Here is a 20,406-nt window from a genome sequence, read left to right as displayed (position 1 = left end):
TCAGAAGTTAACAGGATTGCCCACCATGTCTTAAGCAACAATTGATTTGGCGTACATGGTCACATATTATTTGATGTGGTTACAGTAAGGCAATCCCTGCTGACAGTGAGAGGAGAGATGCATCCATGCCTAGTTCATAATTTGTTTGTTTGTCTTCTTGTATGTCTCTGAAGAAGTGGGTTGGGAGTGAAAATTGTTACAAGAGGAAGTGCAGGAAAAGTTATTTATATCAAGTCTTTTAGGCAACAGGAGATGGGAACTCTCGCCTAGTGAGGCTGGTACTGGAGGACTCCACACTGGGAAAGTGTCCCACTGACTGAGCTGTTTCACACTAGATTGCTTCGCTTCTTGTCCTGCCTGCCACTCGCTAGGGTTGTTTGTACAAGATCGGAGTTGAATGCTGTCACACTTGTTGGAGTCCAGGACATCCCCTTGGATGACCTGGGACCAAAGGAGGGGAATTTGAGCCCTGGACAGGGGTGTGTGGAGCCAGTCCAGTGGGCTCAGGGACCTTGGCACAGAGCCCAGGAAAACACCAGGTTTGATTTTAGTCCATGGGAGAGGCTTCCGACACAGAGAGAGGAATTGCAAACCACTAGGATGTGAAAACAGTAGTTCAGCACAGTAGAAGATGCAAAATTCAGTAGTTTTAGGGTTTATAGAATAGAGGTAATTGTGACAAGATGGTGGAATTTGGGTGGTACCTCATGTACTTCTCCTTCTTCCTCGTCCTCCATCTTTTGGGGTGGTGATGGTACAAAGTAGTTAGAGTTGATTGGGTCAAAATAGAAATGACACTTTTAGTGTGGGCACTGGGCATTGGTACAAAATAGTAAATAACCAACACGTAGTTATCTGTATAAGTGTAAGGGAACATCCCCTCGGGAGTCAGTCACCTTGTGTCCCAGCTGCTGTCCAGACCTCAGCTGGGAGCGGAGAAAATTTTGAGATACCAAATAATAAACATCACGAGAAACTTAAAAACAAAACCTTGAAGACTCTGCTTTTTTTATACCAACGCGACTTGGGGCTTTTAGAGGGCCAAGGACGTTAAACAATCTAAATCTCAGGTGAGGAAACCCTCCCCGAGAACACTGAACTTAGTGAGTCCTGTGGGGGGGATGGGAGCAAAGAGGGAATTGGAATGTGGTGTGCAGATGTGTGAAGGTGAGAGTAAACCTTATCAGCTACTGGTTCCACAGGGTGGTGGGCTTTTCCTTGGTTTTTTTCCCTGACTCTGCTGGTGAAATCATCAGTTGAACAACCTCAATTATCCAGCCATACAAGATAAAACTACCAGATCACTATGTAAGGCTGTGAATAATTTAAAATATTAAAAAAATTAACAATTAAGCATAAACTCTTTTGGTGTGCTGCTCCCTGGGTGGCCTCTATTAAAAACCTCTTGAAACCCTAAAGACACTTTCTTTTGTTGCACAATACTTTTGTTTTCAGTAAACCAGGTTTGAACTTGCAAATTTTTGTGAAGTCCTGTAGCCGATTCAATATTTAAAACAGACCTGCAAAGTTCTGCTGGTTTCAGGAATGTCTTGAGTCATGTTCCCTATGCTAGTCTTCTGTGCTGACCCAGCACCTGAGAAGGACTTGACAGCCCATGGGGACAAAGAAGTTTTCTGCAACTCTGCAGAGAGGCAGGATAATGAAAGCTCATAAGAACAAAAAGTGATGTGGCTGAAGTTTGTGTTGTAGTTATCAGCCAAGTAATTAAAAAGATAAAAAGAAAATAATCCAGCAAAATCAGAGCATAGAATTGAATGCACAGCAGCTGGTGACCTAAAATGGTAACTTGCACTAAATACCCTCCTTTGGTAATGTCTGTGCATATGGTTTTCAGCCCATTTTGGATAAAAATTTGTAGAAGGCTCTTAAAATGCCTTTTTTTTTTTTTTTTCTTGTTATTTGATCAAGAAGAGTCTGCAAGAAGACAGCTGTTCTAGGATCCTGAGAGTGAGGGTACAGCACACATTGCTAGTGCTGTACCTGTTCTGCAGAGGCTTCTGTACTCTGAATATTGCTCGCTTCACAAATCAGAAATTACATTGTTGGTGTTGTTCAATTCCCTTGGGCACATCATTCCATGTGCATATATCAGGGTGCTGAAGTTCTTACATTTTGTTGCTGTTGTGTGCTTATGTCCCTGGCTTCAAACTAGAATCCAGAATTGCATTTTTATTTATACTGTGAGCTTTATAAAGTTTGGTCTCTGCTTGCCTGTACCTGTATTTTAAATGTGTGTAAAATCACTAAACTGCCCTGCATACAATTAAAAATGTTGAGATTGCATTTCTTTTTATTCAGTGCCAGTGCAGATGTCTGAAAGTGAGTGTACTTTCAGAACCCTCTTTTTGAAACTTTTTGTAGTCATGCAAAAGATGAGTAACACTTTAGAGGATAGAGGACCACCAGCCAAAATACTTATCAAATGACCTTAAAGTGTAATTTATCTTCTTATTTTGCAGCAAACTATGGACCAAATCCAATTTGCAAAGGTTGCTTATCTTGTTCAAAGGATAATGGGTGCATCAGATGCCAGCACAAGTTATTCTTCTTCCTGCGGAGGGAAGGGATGAGGCAGTATGGTGAATGCCTGCATTCCTGCCCCTCGGGGTACTACGGACTGCGAACGCCAGACATGAACAGATGCTCAAGTGAGTTATTTTTTGAACCCTTTTGGACACTTGTCTGAAGGCCATAATTCACACTCAGTCTTTAGGATGATATGTTGTGAAACAGAGTTGTATTTTCACGGGTGTCTCAAGATTGTCTTAAAACTTTTTTGCTGAAGAGAGTCCCAGCTCATTCTGAGATACATAACATTCAGCAGATTAATTAGTTGATGAATTGACCTATTTTTTATTTGGTTTGTTATTATTATTATTCATTTACTAGGAGAATAATTTATAGAAAAAATATATGATTCACACAGATGCTCCTAGTTTTAAGAAATAAATTCCCACTATATGAAAATAAAAAGGATTCAGAATAAATTCAACATGTAGGTACAAGTCAGTGTAAACACTAATATATGGGTGGGCTTCTTGACATATTTTTTGTTCCCACACAAATTTCAGGTGATCAGACACCTCACACCAGACATGCTTTAATATGTAAGTGTTGCTAATTTAATAAAACAGATGTACTATTAAAAACAAACAACCTACCTCTCACTTTTAGTGAAACATTTTATTTGGAAATTTACAACCTGCTAATGTGCAACAAGATTCCTTGTTTGCATGTTTGTGCCTAGAAGCGCAATTGTTAAAATCCACGAGTGCTCTGGTATCTCACATTATTTCACCTCTGTCTGGCAGTTGTGGCTATTCTTATTGATTTTTCCATATGTTCATATGTGAAGTATTACAATCCATATGGATTATTAATCACTGCTGTTGCCTCTAATTCCTATTTAGGAGGAGAATGTTTTTGTCATAGTCTAGCCAGAATCAGGTCACCTGACATAAGAACCTGAAGTGAGAAGTAGCTTTTCTATGTTTACTGCAATAATCAAGTGTCTGTTGAATGTGTGGCACCTTTCCCCTAATGCTGTGCCATGTCGCTGGGAAGCTGTGAGAAAGTGTGTGCTGGTTTTCACATCACACATAATCTCACATGAGGTCACTCAGTGGCAGTCTGGGCTGGATGAGGAGCACTTATGGCCATGCTTGGACCTGTCCCAAGCTATCCCACCTCTTTCTCCCCATTCCCTGCGTGGGCTCCATGGATATAGTATTCCCAACAGCTGTGTAATATTGCAGAGTGCTGCCTAATCTGTACCAGGTGGTTAGGTTTTGATAACAAATTAAATGAGACAGTATATGGTTTATGCATCTATTCTGTAAAGTAATGTAGAATCTTGGCCTTAATTTTCATAACATATTTATGAGTTCAACAACTTCTCTCCTTGAAGCCTTTCAAAACTGGGCTGTAAATTCTTTGCCATGTAAAAATGTTTTGGAATATATTTGTAGGTTTAGGAAATAGATTAATTTATTTGTATTAGCCTGTGCTGTGCTCGTGAGAAAGGCAAAATAGTCTGTATTGGCAATATTTACTTTCTTGAAAAGAAAGAATAGAAAATCAATTGCAGAAGGTGAAGGGTGAATTCAATGTAATTTTTGGGGGGGTTTTACCACTTATGGAAAGTGGCCTTTCCCCCTGAATTACAGGATTGATTTTGAGAAGCATAAATGCAAGTTGTGTCTAACCCGTACTGGCATGTGTTGAGCACTTAATGTTTATCTCAATCTCATGCCTTTGACAGTCTCTTCTGGTGAGAATAATGATACAGTTGCATTTATGGACTAGTCCTGGTTCTCCTCCGATGATTTTTGTATGGTATATTTTTATGTTAGTGTAACTGCTAACTGATGTATTTATATATCACCTCTTGTTTTCTTGATTTGGTGATCTTGGTTTGCACATATGAAGCATTTTGGGCACACCGACATTTTGTTGATTGAAGTTGAATTGAAATAAACATCCTTAAAAATTGAATAGGTTTCTTACTACCTGCTCTTTTTAGGTATGCTTACAGATTCCATTGCTCAGATAATATTATCTCAGCTAAAAATAGTAAAAATTTTGGTTATGTTAAAATCCTTATGGGAGTTATAGTGTTTGAATTACATAAACTGAAATAATTTCTGCCCTAATAATGTCTTCATACGCACAAAAGCTTTTTAACTTTTTTTACTGGAACACCTTCCAGTTTTTGTTAGAGAAGCTATAGAACATATTTTTATGGAAAATGTTGCCTTGATTTTAAAAGCCAAAAACGGCCAGTGCCAAATGTAACACAATTTGGCCAAGTGCAGCAGCTCTAAAATTATGGAAATTTTGTATTTCAGTACAAATTTTCTTCTCTACATGTAAGCAATATGTGTGCCTAGAATTCGCTAAGTGGTTCTAGACTGTTTTTCTAGTAACAGTGAATCATAAAATTTGAGACTGCTTGTCTCTAGAAATCAGTGTAGAGTTTCCTGCTGGATATGATTTCCACCTTGAGCACTGCAGTGTGAGAATGCAGTTCTTTTGGACATGAACTTGGAAAGTGTTTAATCTCTTCTGTAGAAGAGTGTCCAAGGGATGAGCTACCCTTTGTTGATTTTCCAATAAATTTTTAATAATTAATGACTTTGAAATGAACTGCTCCAACAAGAGATAATCTCACGAAAATAGAACTGAATTTAAAGAGTAAGATGAAACCTGTCAGTTCAGTGGTTGGACTGATTAATGGATCAAGAATATCTTGAACCTTTCATTTTAGTCCATGGCCATAGTAACCTTTATAGTTTTAGGAGAGAAACCACTCAGAGATTAGAAATTACAGCTCCCTTCAGCTTTGGTTGACTACTTATTTGTCTAGGTTCTCCCTCTTTCTCCTGGGTGGGCCCAAAATTGTAATTTCCCCTTCCATTCACCTTCAGTAAAAACACAATAAACTTTGAAACAAATTGAGCCTTTATTAAACAGGTGTAGTTAATTCAATGCATCAAGAAAGGTAATGAATTTTTTTAACAGTGTTACAAAATAGTGTTACAAAATATTAATACTTCATTAATATGCTGTTGTTTGACCTATACTTATGTAGTATATCAGAGCATGTGATCCTTTGAGACTGTTGTAATTGCAACTGTAGCAGTCAGCAGTCAATTACTAAAAAATTGTGGAGAGAATTAGCACAGAAGGTGCTGCTGGTCCATGACAGATTGGTGCAGAGTGTCAGTGGACACTGTGGGACGGCAGAGTGAAGTTAGAGCTGTAGCACCAAAGCTGTTCTAGTGAGCAGCAGAGGGATTGGGAGCAGGAGCTGGAAGGAATGAGTGTCATGGTCATGGGGACAGTCTGGGGATTGGTGAAATTATAGAAGAGTCAGGTTGTTGTCACTCCTAGTTTATCTTCACCTACAGTTGAATTATCATTATGATTAGCACTCAGTAATCCTAACCATTATGATGAATATCACTCTGATGAATTAATATTTTAGTTTCAGAATTCTTACAGTATTCCTAATACTCTTTGGATTTTTCCCCTAAAATTGCATGTGATAATTAAATAATTGCTTTTACATGTTTAGAGTAGTTTATATTCATAGGAAAAAAATGAAAATAATCTGTCTTGGTTGAAATCTTCACCCAACCTTCATACAACCTTCACTCCACCCAACCTTCACCTACTAAAGGTTCTAACAGATAGTTATCTCAAGGACTCTGCTGTGAGCCAAAAGGAAACTGGCACTGCAAGTAAAGTAGAAAATACAAACAAGATGGGAGTTTTGAAGTATGATCAAAACTGAAAGAGGATTTATTCAGTCATTTAATGTTTCAAAATGGGTTATTCACATAGGTACTTGCAGTAAATAGAGTTCTGTGGAGGGAATCCCCAGTGTAAAGTGAGGCTGGCTTCCACCCACCGAACGTGTGTGTATCATATCAAACGGTAACTCCTGTTCAAAGTTTTTCTTTTAGTTCTTCTTCCACACACACAGAAAAGATTTTAGCATGTTACTCCCAACATGATTTTTGAAAATCATAATCAAAACGTTGTTTAAAATATGTTGTGTCACTTAGATGTGAGAGAGGGTTGCAAGATGCTGATTTTTCTTTTAATGTTCTGTTCTGCATCTTATCATTTGGACTACATGATTTGTAAAAACCTTGATGTCTTTTCAAGTGTCTCAGATGGGTGGGCAGGAGGCAAATGTTTTTTCTTAATATGTAAACACACAGGATATTTGATTCAAGCATTGCATTTAATAAAATACTTGCAGTATACCTTGAGCGTAACAAACCAGAGTAGCAATTAAGTGTTGTGCTACATCTTCAGAGCAGCTCACCTAGTTGGTTTTGCCTTGCAATTCATTAATCTAGGAAAGTGATTTTGCAGGTTCACTGTGAAGACATTGACTAGGATCCTGCTCTTTAGGGACTGATTCAATCCAACCCTTGAGAAAATGAAATTATTATTGTAAAGAATTTCCTATAAACTGAAGTGTGGATGAGAAGCCCAACTTGTGCTGCTTGTATGAACTCAAGTTTTAAAAGCCCATTTGAAAAATGCTGGACACAGGAGCTGGTAGCATTCAGGTTATGTGTGGTTATGTCTAAACAGACCAGCAGAGGTTATCTCTGTCGGGGCAAGGCTTCAAACTGGTGCTCGCATTCCTTTTAACCATGCAAAGGTCACCTCGAGTTGAAATATACATTTTTCTTTTCAGTCAATCTGCCTAATTTGTTGGCCAATGCCACAAGAAATCTGATGTAAAAAGCCTCATATTTCCCTAACTGCTAACAAAGAATTTTACACACACTTGCATACACACTGTTTAAGTATTGTGGGGTGCCCTGTTTTAGCCTGCTGAAGTTCAAGAGTAAATATTAAAATCTGTTTCATAAAGATTGGCTAAATTTGAAGAGTTCATTGGAAATATTTACTAATTGCTATTTCAGAATAGTGACGTCATGGTTTGTGCTTTCTTTTTTTTCATTATAAAGGAATGAAGAATAAATGAATGACAGAATCACCAAAATTATTATTATATTGTTGCATGGCATGAATAAAAAATGCTTCTTGCTGTGGCTTCAGATAGCTGAAGAGAGGATACAGTTAATGTAATTTCTTTAATTTTGTTAGCTGAAGGATTAGATTTTTTAAAAATTAATTATGAAGTGATCCTTGCTGTTCCAAATATAATGGCATATCCTTTTAAATCTTTGGTATATTTTTCCCTGGTATTTTTTGTAGGTATGTATGGTATATATATGTAACTAGTTCACTTTAAAGTTGACATATTTTAATATGGAATAGGATATTTCTGAAAAGCCTACACCTGAGTCTGTCATCTATTGCAGGTCATATTCCTCTTAAATTTTCAGATAAATGCAGTATTTCATAAAGGCAATATTTTTTTTTTGTTTGGTCTGTTTGGTTTGTTTGTTTGTTTGTTTGTTTGTTTGTTTTTAATCTATTGGTTATGGCGTATGTCTCCTTAAGTCATTTGAGAATGGTTATTTTTTATGGATTACATGTCTTAATAATAGAGAGGAGTTAAATCCAGAAAAAATTGAGGCTTTTTGCATGTGCATATGTGTAGACACAGACTTCAGATATACTACATGAAAGCATTCACTCAGCTATTTATAGGGTCAACTCATAGAAAAAAAATGTGTCCCGCTTTCAGTGATAAATTATAAACTGAAGACAATACATATAATATATGCATACTTCCCCAAATGATTTGTCGCATCTCGATTTCATCAAAATTACTTACACATAAAAATAATTTATACTGGACATAATTTCACCAAAAAGATTTCATTGACTCAAATGTAATTAAACTAGGGGCTTTATTTACAGTTTGATTTAAAAAAATAGGATTAGGATAACATTATGGTAAACACAGTTACCTCTAATCCCATCTATATACCATGGAATGGATGGATTTCAGCATGGCAGTATTATAGCATTTCTGGCTTTGCCATTTCATTGCTTTATAAGCCCCTTCATTTTTACTCTTATCCTAACTTTGCTGTCTCATTGTTCCTTATGATCCTTTTGATTTAGGATGCAGAATAGAAAACTGCGACTCCTGCTTTAGCAGAGACTTCTGTACCAAATGCAAAACTGGCTTTTACTCGCACAGAGGCCGCTGCTTTCGAGGATGTCCCGCTGGGTTTGCAGCCTTGGAAGAGCTTATGGAATGTGTGGGTGAGTCTTGCAGCACAGCAGTGCTGCTGAGGTAGCTCTTTTGCCAGGTGGCCATATTCAAATATGGCACTACCTCATGATGATGCTTAGTATTTCTTATCAGGAAATACTCTGTATTGAATTATTATTGATTTCTTTACTGATAATACCACTAAATTTCTCCAAACTTTAAAATCCTGTCTCATTGGGAAATGCCTCTCTGTCATGAATCAGAAAGTTCTGTACTCTTAACTGTAAAATCACCTCACATGAAGATTTGCAACTCAGAATTATTTGAAGATTTACAACTCAGAATTCCTAAGATTTCAGGACTTGTGTAAGAACAAACTTTGTCTTTCAAGAGTATTGCATGCATGTCATGATGGAGAGGGCTTGGAAACGGGAACTTCTGAAGTTCTCAAACCCAGGTGACAACCAAATAGGATCTATATATTAGATATAGAAAAAAGTAAATTTCATTGTTTTAGGAGAGTTTTTCAATATTTGGAGCTGTCATAACATATCAAACATATAGTTTGATATTTTGATTTTTTTTGTTGTTGTTGTTGGGTTGATGCTGGCTAAAAACATTCAGGTTCTGTGAGAGATTTTAATTTTGTTTCTAGCTTTTTTTTACCTGCTAATAGTAAAACTGACAAGTATTGCTTTCTAACAGTGTACAGTGTATTCTAATTAAAAAAAAAGAAAAAAGAAAAAAACAAAAAACCCAGAATTGCTCACTTGTGTTTTCTTTTGCTTTATCAGAAGGCTGTGAAGTGGGTCAATGGAGTGAGTGGGGAACTTGCAGCAGAAATAACAAAACATGTGGATTTAAGTGGGGCCTGGAAACGAGAACAAGACAAATTGTGAAGAAGCCAGCAAAAGACACAATACCATGTCCAACCATTGCAGAATCCAGACGGTGTAAAATGGCCATGAGGCATTGTCCAGGAGGTGAGTGTAGCCCATGCCAGAAAAAACTTTATGTGCTGAAGGCCAAATTCTGTCTCTGTTTGGTCAGCCAAGGCTGAAAAGCAGCAGTACTACATCAGTCCTAGTCCGTCTAGCGAGACTGCAGGGAAATGCTCGGCATGGGAGTAATCAGTCTTTCAGCAGACTGTGAAACTGTTTTTTCTGGTATTGAGAGTTTTTCAAAGAGGTGCCTCATGGAAGAACCATATAACAGGTTGCAGTTTGCTCTTCAGCATGGAAACAATGCCGATGGTGGAAGAACAACTTCTTCTGCACATGACAGGAAAGATTATGATTCTAAACCTCTCTGCAGGTGACACACAGTGTTGGTGTGATGGGTATTTAAATTAAAAGAAGTTAATTACATGTGGTGCTGTTAGCTGGAGCAATTAGCTGGAACATATTATTTGTTTTGAATAGTGTAGAATGTGGCCAAACTGTCATAGAAGTGATACAAGTAGAACAGTGGTAGATAGATAGATAGATAGATAGATAGATAGATAGATACCAAGATTTTCAGCATGAAAATGCTTATGGCAATTTCCCCAAGTAAATAAAATCAAATTCCTTTATCATTGTGTTGCAAGACTTAAATAGTGATGCTGATGTGAAAAAGGAAATCGAGTTTCAAATTTGGGCTTGGTTTTTTTAGACGCCAAACAGAAGACACATCATTGGTGGAGAGTTTTAAATTGAAAAGTTTAACCTCTCAGCTATGTATCTTGACTACTTAACCAAGTTTCAGAATTTGAAGGAGAGGAGGGTGATCAGCAGGTGATAAAGGTGCCATTCCTTCTGGAATCATGGAGTGAAATAAAGAATGGACTTCAAGAGATCTCTAGTCCAACCTCCTACTGCTAGCTGGGTCAACTGTGAAATGAGACAAATTTTTTAAAAAATAAAAGCTTGAAGAATCCTCAGGAAAGCCATACCATGATGAATAAGATAAACCTGAAACAGTCCTAGAAAAGGTACTTTAATAAGTTACTTTGTATTCTGGGATTGTTGAAGATGTCTATCTTGGCTTTAACCTTCTGCCTACCAATGTGTATGTATTTTATATATATACTTTTATCTTATGGATATGGGTTAAATCTCTGAAAGCTTCCTTTTTGTCTCTAGGACTGCAAGACTGGAAGAATATATAAAGTTGATATCCAGTTGATATTTTTGGTATGCAGGTTGACAGTCTGTGAATGTTCTTTGCTCCCCTGTCTCCCTCCCTGTATTCATACACGTGTGGATGCACACACAGGGCATAGTCACAGTGCTGCAGGGTTGCATCGTACAGCACGGTTAATCTGCAACCTAAATAAACTTCTCAAAGGCTCTGAGGAATGAAACCTACAAATTAACATCTCTTTAGGGAAGAAGAAGAAAAGGTAAAAATTAAGGCTGAATTGGGCTGCTATGGTATGTGTGTCATGCTATCTCTGAATGTTAGTCAGCTGCCTCTACATCAGGATAGAGTACACCTACTAGTGCTTGCAGCCTGCTGAGTGATCCAGTTACTTCTAACAGACCCTGAAGCCCAAATGAGGTTAGTAATCAGATAACTGAGGAAATGTTTTACTGCTGAAATGAAAGGAAATAAAAAGGACCCATGTCAAGTTCTACTAAATCTCCATGGGTGTTTCCTTCCTTCCTTTCCTTTCATTTCATTTGCCTTCAAATGCAGGCAGTGCATCTTGTAGTGGAAAAATTGAGAAAATTGCAGAATTTTTTCCATTCGACATCATGTGGTACAGATTTAGTCATTCATGTACTCAGTGTGTATAAAGGGAGGTATTTTATGGATGCAGTGTCCAGTATTACAAAAACTCCTAGCAAGTGGAAATATGGGTTAAGTCTTGACAATTTCATTAGGATACAAATTGTTCAAATTTTTGTAGTTTGAGAAGTATGCTTAAGTGAACCATAATATTCAAGAATACTGTAGCATGCTCATGTAACTATGTTAACTTGGACCTGTCAAACTTTCATGCTTTTTTATGTCTTATTCTCTTAGGTTTTATGTCTTATTCTCTAGCAATTCAGGTCACTGCCTAAAGATTTACATCTCAAATTTATCTTTTCAAAGGCACAGTGGCTTTCCTAAGAGTGAGGACATTTATTGCCTAGTGTGTATATTGTCTCTGTTTTAAGATGTCTGATCAAATCTTTGCCCTTTTTTTTTCACCACATTTCAGAGAAGTTGTTGCTGCAAATATAAATCTAGTGTAGTAATTGTAGTACTCTTTCATGGGCTCCAGTAAATCCTACAGATTACAGTCCTCTTCTCCTGTGGTGTGGAATTCCTTCCATCTGTTCTCAGAGATAAAAATAAACGTATACAAAACTGCAGGTTTGAACCCTCCACACTGAATACAGTGTTTAATACTCCTCTGTGCCATCACAGAAAACACCTCCCAGAGTATAAACTCCTTTCTCTCTCCTAAGAATCTCTTGAGAGAGTGTTAGTGGTGTTTTATGTGCCAAGGGTAAGTCTTCCCCAGACCTGGTTATCTCTGCAGGTGAGGAAGCCACAGAGGCTGCTCTGTACACAACTCCTGCTTTATGGTATGTTTTAATTTATACTATATCCAGGGCTGGTCTAAGACCCTGTTCCTTTATCACATTTTAGTTAGCGTGTTGCCCCATTAGACACTCAAAATGTTTTATTGCCTATTTGATCACTGTGTCATAGTGGGAGGCACAGACATGGGTTACAGGTTCTGGATGCTGAGGAAGAGATTCTGTGTCTTTAAAAATATGATGTTTTCCTAATGTTAGGAATTTTATGACTGAACTTTTAAACTGAGGAAATAAGAGAAAAAAATTGTAAGGTTAGCACTTGTGGGAGACTGAAGAACCATGATCTCCTGTAAATGTCAGTTGAGAGGCTGTTAATAAATCCTTTCATCCTGATGTTGTCAGTACATAAACTCACACAAATGTGGAGAATAAGTATTGGATTATACAACTAAAATGATTGAAGATTGTGATGGATTAAGCCGAGCACAGGAAGTAAGGATATTTTTGGTAGAATAGGGTCAAATAAAGTGCTTTTGTCATGTGCTTTCTACTTCTGCATATTTTTAAGTCACTATTTATGGTCCACACTACATAAATAGAAACTTCCAAACCAGATTTTTATGCATTTGCAGTAGAAGGAAAGTTGAATTCTGTTTTCCTAGTAACTGCTTCAGTTCCATATTTTTAAGGTGCTACCCAGTTGGCCATATGGCTGTGGTACAACTCCAGTTTTGATGAATTATTTATTTATCTCTTTCCCAGTGTCTGCAGGGTTGTAGAGATACAAGATGGAATACAAATGAAAGATGATTTAGTTTCTTTTCCACTGAATCCAGCAACATAAGAATAACATTGATTTCATAATTGTTGCTTAGAGATACTTTCTTAGTGTCAATAGTTATTGATTTAACTGTTATTTCTCTATGGAAATGTAACATTTGTGTATCTGTTAATGTTATGTAAGTTACCCTGTGGCTTGACTGTAATGTGAATTCTGCTTGGAGAGGTTAGACTTATACAAGGGAGATTTGGATTGTTCAGGCCACCTTCTATCCATGCTGGTCTCTTCCTGATGAAGAATTTCCTCCTCTTTAGTTCAAAAAAAGAGAAAACCAAAATTTAAAAAAAATCAGTGGCGAAATCAGCAGTCAGAAATGTACAGTAGACTGGTAAATCTTTCTCTCTTCATGTTTTCCCATGTATTTACTAAAAACATTTTATTTGTACCTCTTGTATGTTCCTCATGCTTACCTCATTAATTGCTCCTCTTTTTTTTGTACACTCCAGGAATCTGCAGGTTGATTTAATTTTTCATATTAAGTGTTATATAAGCAGCAAAGCAGCTCTCTGCTATTTCAGTGTTCATCAGACTGCAGTTCTTCAAGCTGTCTGAAACTTGAACATAACTCTATGCCAAACTAATACTTCTGCAAGTGCACATTGCTGGCCCATGGCCAGCCTCTCATCCTCAGTCCTTCTTCACTGGGTAAACACTTCAGCTCTCTACTGTGTTGGTGATGTGCCAAACTCTATCAATATTTTTCTTTTCTTGAACTGGGGTACCCAAAGCCATATGGTGTTCTAGATGTGGTCTGATGAATGTCAAATAAAGGAAGATGATCACTTCCCTTGATCTGCTGTCATGCTCTATTAACAGGTAAGCAGATTGAAGGGAGTGATCACTGCTGCTACGGCACAAAGTTGGCTCACATTTAGCTCAAGTTTTATCAGGACCTTCCCAGGAGGGCTGTTCCCCAGACAGTCCATATCTAGCCCATGTTTTTCCAGGGGATGCTTCCTTCCCAGATGCAGGACTTTGCACTTTGTTGAATTTCATGAGGTTCCTTTACAATGGATCTTTTCCTCGTAAGTGTGAAATAAAAAACAATCAAAATAAATATAACACCAGAACTCAGTGAATGATCTTTGTGATCAGGCAGTTGATCACATTCTTGATTGAAGATTGTGATGGATTAATTCTGCAGTTGCATTGGGCCAAATCTGCCCTTCTTTGCGCTCACCAGACAGATAGAAGCTGCATTAAGTGTGCCTCCACTGACTACTGGCTCTGCTAGAATCCTGGTGTCACCAAGCAGGTTTTCCTCCTTGATGTGTTTTTTGCATACCACTCTGGCCAAGGAGACATGTCCTTAGCTTGTCTGAAAATATAACCCATAATTTTTGTTTGCAAATTATGACTCAAAGCTTTTGAAGGAGAGAAGGAAAATTTGCTTCAGCATTAGTTCACAACGAGTAAACTCCTTGTAAACACTTAATTGCACAGTGCAGGGTGGGAAAGCAATAGTAATGAGGAAATACTTTTGTGAGTATTTTAATAGATGGCCATTCTGCACATTTTGTGAAGGACCTAATAAGTGGGAGCAAGAAAGGACAAAATAGTAGTCTGATGTATTTTGGAGGCTTTCCAGGAAGCAAGAACTGTTTTACAGTGTGGCTTAACCCTCAGAGCCTGGCATGCTTGTTAGTACATTTGTTCAGGAAACAGGCCTTTGTCAGATGCAGATTCTGCTTGTCTGGATTGTCAACATCTACTTTGGACAGAGAATGTTGTGCTGCAAGTATTAAAATGTGGGTCTTTTTCTGCCCTTTAGCTGATCACATTCAGAAGGGACTGCAGCCAGTGAAAACTAATTGTAAAGTAAGTCTAGACCCTGAAGAAAATGAAACACATAATACTTCTCATTTCAGTGGGAATGCTTGCAACTAGACTATGTATTTTAACTAAGGCACATAGGCAGGAGTTATAGTTATATCATCAATAGTCAATTAAGTTTGAACCACCTTCTAAGAAGAGCAGGAATGTTTGCATCTCTGGTAACAATAAAAAAAAGGGAAAATCAAATCATAAGTAGTTTCAAGTTGGAAAGGAACACAGAAAGTCATCTAGTCCAACCTCCTGCTTAAATCAGGTCAGTTGTGAGAAAACCAGGATTAGCCATTACTCTCACAATCCTCAGACATGAAATAGTCTCCCTTTTTTTGGTCTGAGTTCTATTTGTCTTCATATTTCAGTGATTATTTCAGAGATGATGATTTACAAATTGTTGTTTTTATTTGTTTCAAAGTGGAAAATATAGAAATGCACACCAAATCTGTAGTTATATTTTCACGACATTTGCATTCATTGGCACTTAGATGAAATGCATGCATGTGCCTATATTGGAGCACCTGATGCTTCTTAGATTTTCAGGTAAAAGGCAGTGTGATAGCATACTGTAGCATACTGGTGGCATTCTCTCAGGTGATAGCATACTATAAAGTAACTATGCTGGAGCAAGAAACTGATTTTTCTTTTATGCATTAAAGTATCATGTTTCCTGTAATATTTCTTCTTAGAAACAAAAAATTACATGGGTATTTCTTGTGCATTTTTGGGAGGCTAAGAGAGCAAATAACTGTATTATGCATGCATTTGATTAATATTCATTAAAATGAATTCAAGTATAAACTTCCTGTGGCTTTTAAACAATTGCTGGTATTTTTCTTTTATCTGGGAGCAACCCATTCCTTAGTTATTTTCCAAAGAGAAAATACAATCCAATTGGACTCATATTTTAAAAGTAGTTAGAAATAGTTTTTATAAGCCACATGAACTTGAACATCAGTTTGAGTATTAGTCATGTTCAATTCTGAAACCAAGTACTATCCATCAAGGACAAACAGGCAGATTTTGCAGGAATGGCTCCTCTTTGCTGCTTCTAGATTACATCACATTGCTTGAAGATTGAGGTTGAGGCTCTTAAAACTCTAAAGTGAACAAGATATAGCTATTGACTCCTCCTTTTTCTACATGTTTGGAATCAGGTCAGTTAAAGTAAGCAGTTAAACAATTAAGTGCTCTGAAAAATCTCAACACTTATTGAAAATAACTCTTCTGAGATTTAGATCATTTAGGTTAACTGTTCAGTGTCTGGGTTTATGTTTTCCTTGAAAATGGCACGGTGGATCTTGCATGGGAATTGAAGCGGCTTGTTACTGTGTCACTATGCTCCTACAAAACTTTTTTGCTGTTTTTGTCTGGATAAATATTACTATGGGTTACAGTTGCAATTATTGAAATATGTGGGTTTGTGTGAATGTGGTGCAATATTGCATTTCTTATCTTGAAACCTGTAAATTAACTTAGATAGACATAACTAACCTAAACTTCTTTGGGGTGCTGTTATAGTGAAGTGTGGTTTTGGTTTGCTTTTTTAAGTGATGGATTATGTTTTAAAGCTTTTAAAGGACTTTAGTCTCCTTGAATGAAGCAGAATTTAAAAATGCATAGACTAGAAATTAAATCTGTCTAAAGTGACCTGTAGAGGGTAACTTTCATGACATTAGCAAAACACTTTTGCAGAAAAGCATTGTTGCAATTTGATTTCTGTTTTAGTTTTCCTCTTCAGTACCACTGCCCAAGGCATATCTTGTAATGGACTATATATACTGAGCATAAGGTTTTAACTTTACATACTTTATCAGGATGATTCAGCCTGTGGAAATTTATGCATTGTTTTATCATATTGGCAGGATGCATTCTCCACTTATGTTTAAAGGCTTTCGAGGGAATTACTGGCAGTGCAGAAAAGTCAACTCAAGTGTATTTTCCCCTTCCTTCTGAATATAAATTATCCTTCAATCCTCCTTTTAAATTAAAGTAATAGGAATTATTTCCTTGGGAAGTCATTAACATAGTTTTCCCAATCATTAAAAGGTGGGATGCACAATTTATTTATTTATTTCTATTATTATATTTTAGACCAGATAAGGACTTTCAACATGTGTGTTTCTTTAAGTGTACCATATTTCAGAAGTAGCATGAGTATTGAGTGATGCAGTGTCTCCTATGGGAGTTAACTGTTTTTAATGAATTACTGAGTGCACCAGAGTGTAAATCCTCATAAATGACCAGAGTATGAGTTAGAATGGTCCCATGGCAATTATACAATTCAAGGTTGTTTAAAAATACTGAAGGAGAGCCAGCTCTAATCCACATGGAAATACAAATACTGAAAAGAGCTGTGGCTGATCCAAGTGCACAGATTGAATTCGTCCATAAAAGGTACTTGATGGATTTTATTGTGCATACCCTTGTGAAGTTACTCCTGTTGGTTTTTGTCTCTTGCTCATTCTGAAACCACAATCCACTTGTAGGAGGAAAAACCATATACATACTCATTTCTAATTCTTTACCAAAGAGCTATTTTTGTACATTATGGTGTCAGCCATTTCAGTCACAGCAGAGAAACTAGCAAATGCTCACCTGCCTGAGATTATATGTTCCTCCCTTAGGATCAATCAGTTAGGCACAGTTCTGTGCATATCCTCTGCCAAACCACAAGCCTGGGTATGGCAGGTCTGGAGAGCCATCTACCTCAGGTGTGGCATGACTAGAGAGCAATCAGCATTTCTCAGTTTTTAAAGGTTCAGTAAGGCCTTTTTTTTTTTTTTTTTTTTTTTTTTTTTTTTTTTTTTTTTTTTTTCACAGACATTTCTTCATAAGTAATAAACCTATTAGGCTATACAGATAGTATTTTTATTCACAGAACTTGTACAAGGGCCACATCCTGACTGTTCCATGATATCCTCAGGCACAAAGGTAAAGTTTACAGGTCTGTATTTCCCAGGGTTCTGCTTCCTGCACTTTTTAAAAGTGAATATAGTGTTTCCCTTTTTTCAGCCACCTGGTATTTCACCTGATTGCCATGATTTTTCAAACATCATGGAAAGAGGGACTTGGCGACTCCATCAGCCAATGCCCTCAGGACTCTGGGATGCATCTCATCAGGCTCCATAGGCTTATATACATTCAGGTTCTTTGGGCAGTTATGAATCTGATCTTCTCTTACAGTAGGATGGATTTTGCTCCCCCCGTCTTCCAGTCTGTTCACTCATGTCATGTGGGAAGAGAGGCTGTTGCTGAAGATTGAGGCAAAAAAGTTGTTGAGTATCTCAGTGTTCTGCTCATCTGTTGTTACCAGTCTTGTCAGTTTTGCTCATCAGAGAAGTACACTTTCTTTAACCTTCCTTTTCTGACTGACCTACCTGTAGAAGCCCTTCCTGTTATTTTTTGTGTCCCTTGCCAAGTTTAAGTCCAGCTGTACCTTGGCCATCCTGACTCCATCTCCACGCAACCTTCCATTGCCTGTGCATTTCCTTCTTGCCCTTTAGTTTGACCAGTAGGTCTTGACTCAGCCATTCAGCTTTCTTGCCTTTCTTTCCTGATTTCTTACACCTGGGAATCGTGAGCTCTTGTGCTCCATGGAAAGTGTCCTTAAAGTTCCACCAGTTCTGTTCTACCTCCTTGTCCCTGAGAGCAGTTTCATGGGTGGAATCCAGGGGTTTCTATTGACTAATAGCAATAGGACCAGAGGGTCCTATTGACCAATTCCTTGACTAGCTGAAATTTTGCTTTCCTAAAATTTAGCGTCCCAACTTTTCTCTTTGCCTGACCTGTATCCCTCAGGACTACAAACTCCACCGGTATGTGATCACAGCAGCCCAGGTTTCCTCCAGTCTTGGTGCCACTTGATGTCAATGATCATTTGTGTTAGTGACCATCGGGTGCAGTGCTCCTTGTCCAGTGCCAATGCAGATTATCGAAGTATAGGTCACCCTCCCACTTGCAGTAGGCCAGCAGAGTGCACAAGCTAATTGCAGCTGCTTGACTCTTAAGATAGAAACTCATTACACTGCTATAATTGTGATTGTGATGTCTTGTCTCTAGCCTTCATAATAGCTTTGTTATTCTGGAGAATCATTTTGAATGCTCTGTGGCCTGCTTGCTTCACAGCTTATGGCAACCTAAGGTAGCCTAAGACAGGAGCCTCACCAGCTTTGGGCTGAATTCAGCAGAAGTTGTTTACTTCTTATCCTACAGCCAGAGATTTCAAATGTGGAGGGCAAATAATCCAGGAAAGAGAAGGAGAGAGGAAAGAAACTGAGAAATAGAGTGAATTCTTCTTCCTGTTCTTTAGGCAGAAAAAAAGTCATGGAGGTTCCTAATTAATGGCTTTGTTAGTCAATGGGAGACAGTAAAGCCTATGCCACCTGCTGATTCACTGAATGATTTCCAATGCCTTTTAAAATGAGACAGAAAGTGTGCAATTCTACAGTGATGTGTAGTTCAGTGACTCCTAAGCCAATGCTGCATAAAGTAGCTCAAGAAATGGAGAGTTTGATGAATGTGTCAGCACAATGCTGTGCAGGAGTTAATGGTCCCTGCTGAGACATACAGTTTATTAGATCTGGCATGGTGCTGTGTGGATATAAAGTTTTCGGGTCATGAGGTGTTATGTTTGGGATACAGAACTGTGATTTGCTCTATGGGTGCATAGATCAAGAATGCTAAGTTAGGAGACTCATTCTCTTGCGGGATTTATTCCTATCTAATTGTTACAGAGGGTCACAATAACTCTGGAAGGGCACACTGCTCGAGGCATAAATGCAGCAGCTTCCAGTACTCTGCTGCAGGCCAGATTTAATTTAATTAACTTGCAGCAGACGGCTAGAGAAATGAAGGAGGAGTGCCAAGAGGGAATATGTGAAGGAACAATCTCCCCAGCTGCTCTCACTTGGGTGACCACCAGTGCTAGAACTAGGCTGGAGTCAACTGCACTGATTTTTAAGGCTGTGCAGTGAAAGTTCTTCAGAGGAAGCTTCTAGATACATCTGCATCTTTACCTCTCATGCACAGCAGAAGGGCAATAGAAGGGGAATGGAAGAACAGATCTGCAATTCTTTTTTTTTTTTTTTTTAATTGTTGCTTGGTTTTGCCTTTTTGTTGTTGTTGTTGTCTTTTTAGAGCTTTCTGAGATAATTTGAGATAATTTTATTTCAGATTGGAAAATTTGGGCACCAATGATTCCTGTAGTACATTTTGCTTTACATCTCAGAGATGAATTCAAAGAACTTCCTCTTCAATACTTTGAATTCCTGATTAATTTTGGAGAAGTACAAAAATTCTGCAGAAGTGTTTGGTAAAGGAGTGGGAACTTGAGCAAAGGAAGAATGAGAGAAAGCAAGAATTTCTCATGATGAGCAGGGGGCATCCCCACTCTCCATTGATGTTACATGGTATTGTACTCATTAAAAATTAGTAGATTTAAATAATTTTCTGAGCACAGTCTTAAGAATAAATTAGCCTAAAATGAGTAGTAACATGTAAAGAGCAATGCAACACCACAGCGGTATCTCAGTACTTTCCCTGTG

At 37.8% G+C, this 20,406-nt stretch overlaps 1 protein-coding gene across 2 annotated transcripts in view; it reads left to right on the top strand.

Annotated features, from left to right (window-relative positions):
- RSPO2 (R-spondin 2) overlaps positions 1–20,406 on the top strand; it is a 101,113-nt gene that overhangs the window by 53,659 nt on the left and 27,048 nt on the right. The window contains exons 2-4 of one of the 2 annotated variants that reach the window (XM_066334924.1): positions 2,481–2,669; positions 8,584–8,727; positions 9,475–9,660. In XM_066334924.1, coding sequence (XP_066191021.1) covers positions 2,481–2,669; positions 8,584–8,727; positions 9,475–9,660 — 519 coding nt within the window. Of the gene's footprint in view, positions 1–2,480; positions 2,670–8,583; positions 8,728–9,471; positions 9,661–20,406 lie in introns of both variants that reach the window. The other variant, XM_066334915.1, reaches the window with a different exon arrangement.

This window comes from Sylvia atricapilla, chromosome 1 (assembly GCF_009819655.1).
Source record: "Sylvia atricapilla isolate bSylAtr1 chromosome 1, bSylAtr1.pri, whole genome shotgun sequence".
Classification (NCBI taxonomy): domain Eukaryota; kingdom Metazoa; phylum Chordata; class Aves; order Passeriformes; family Sylviidae; genus Sylvia; species Sylvia atricapilla.
The sequence above is the reverse complement of the archived record's forward strand: the minus strand, read 5'-3'. Positions and strand labels throughout refer to the sequence as shown.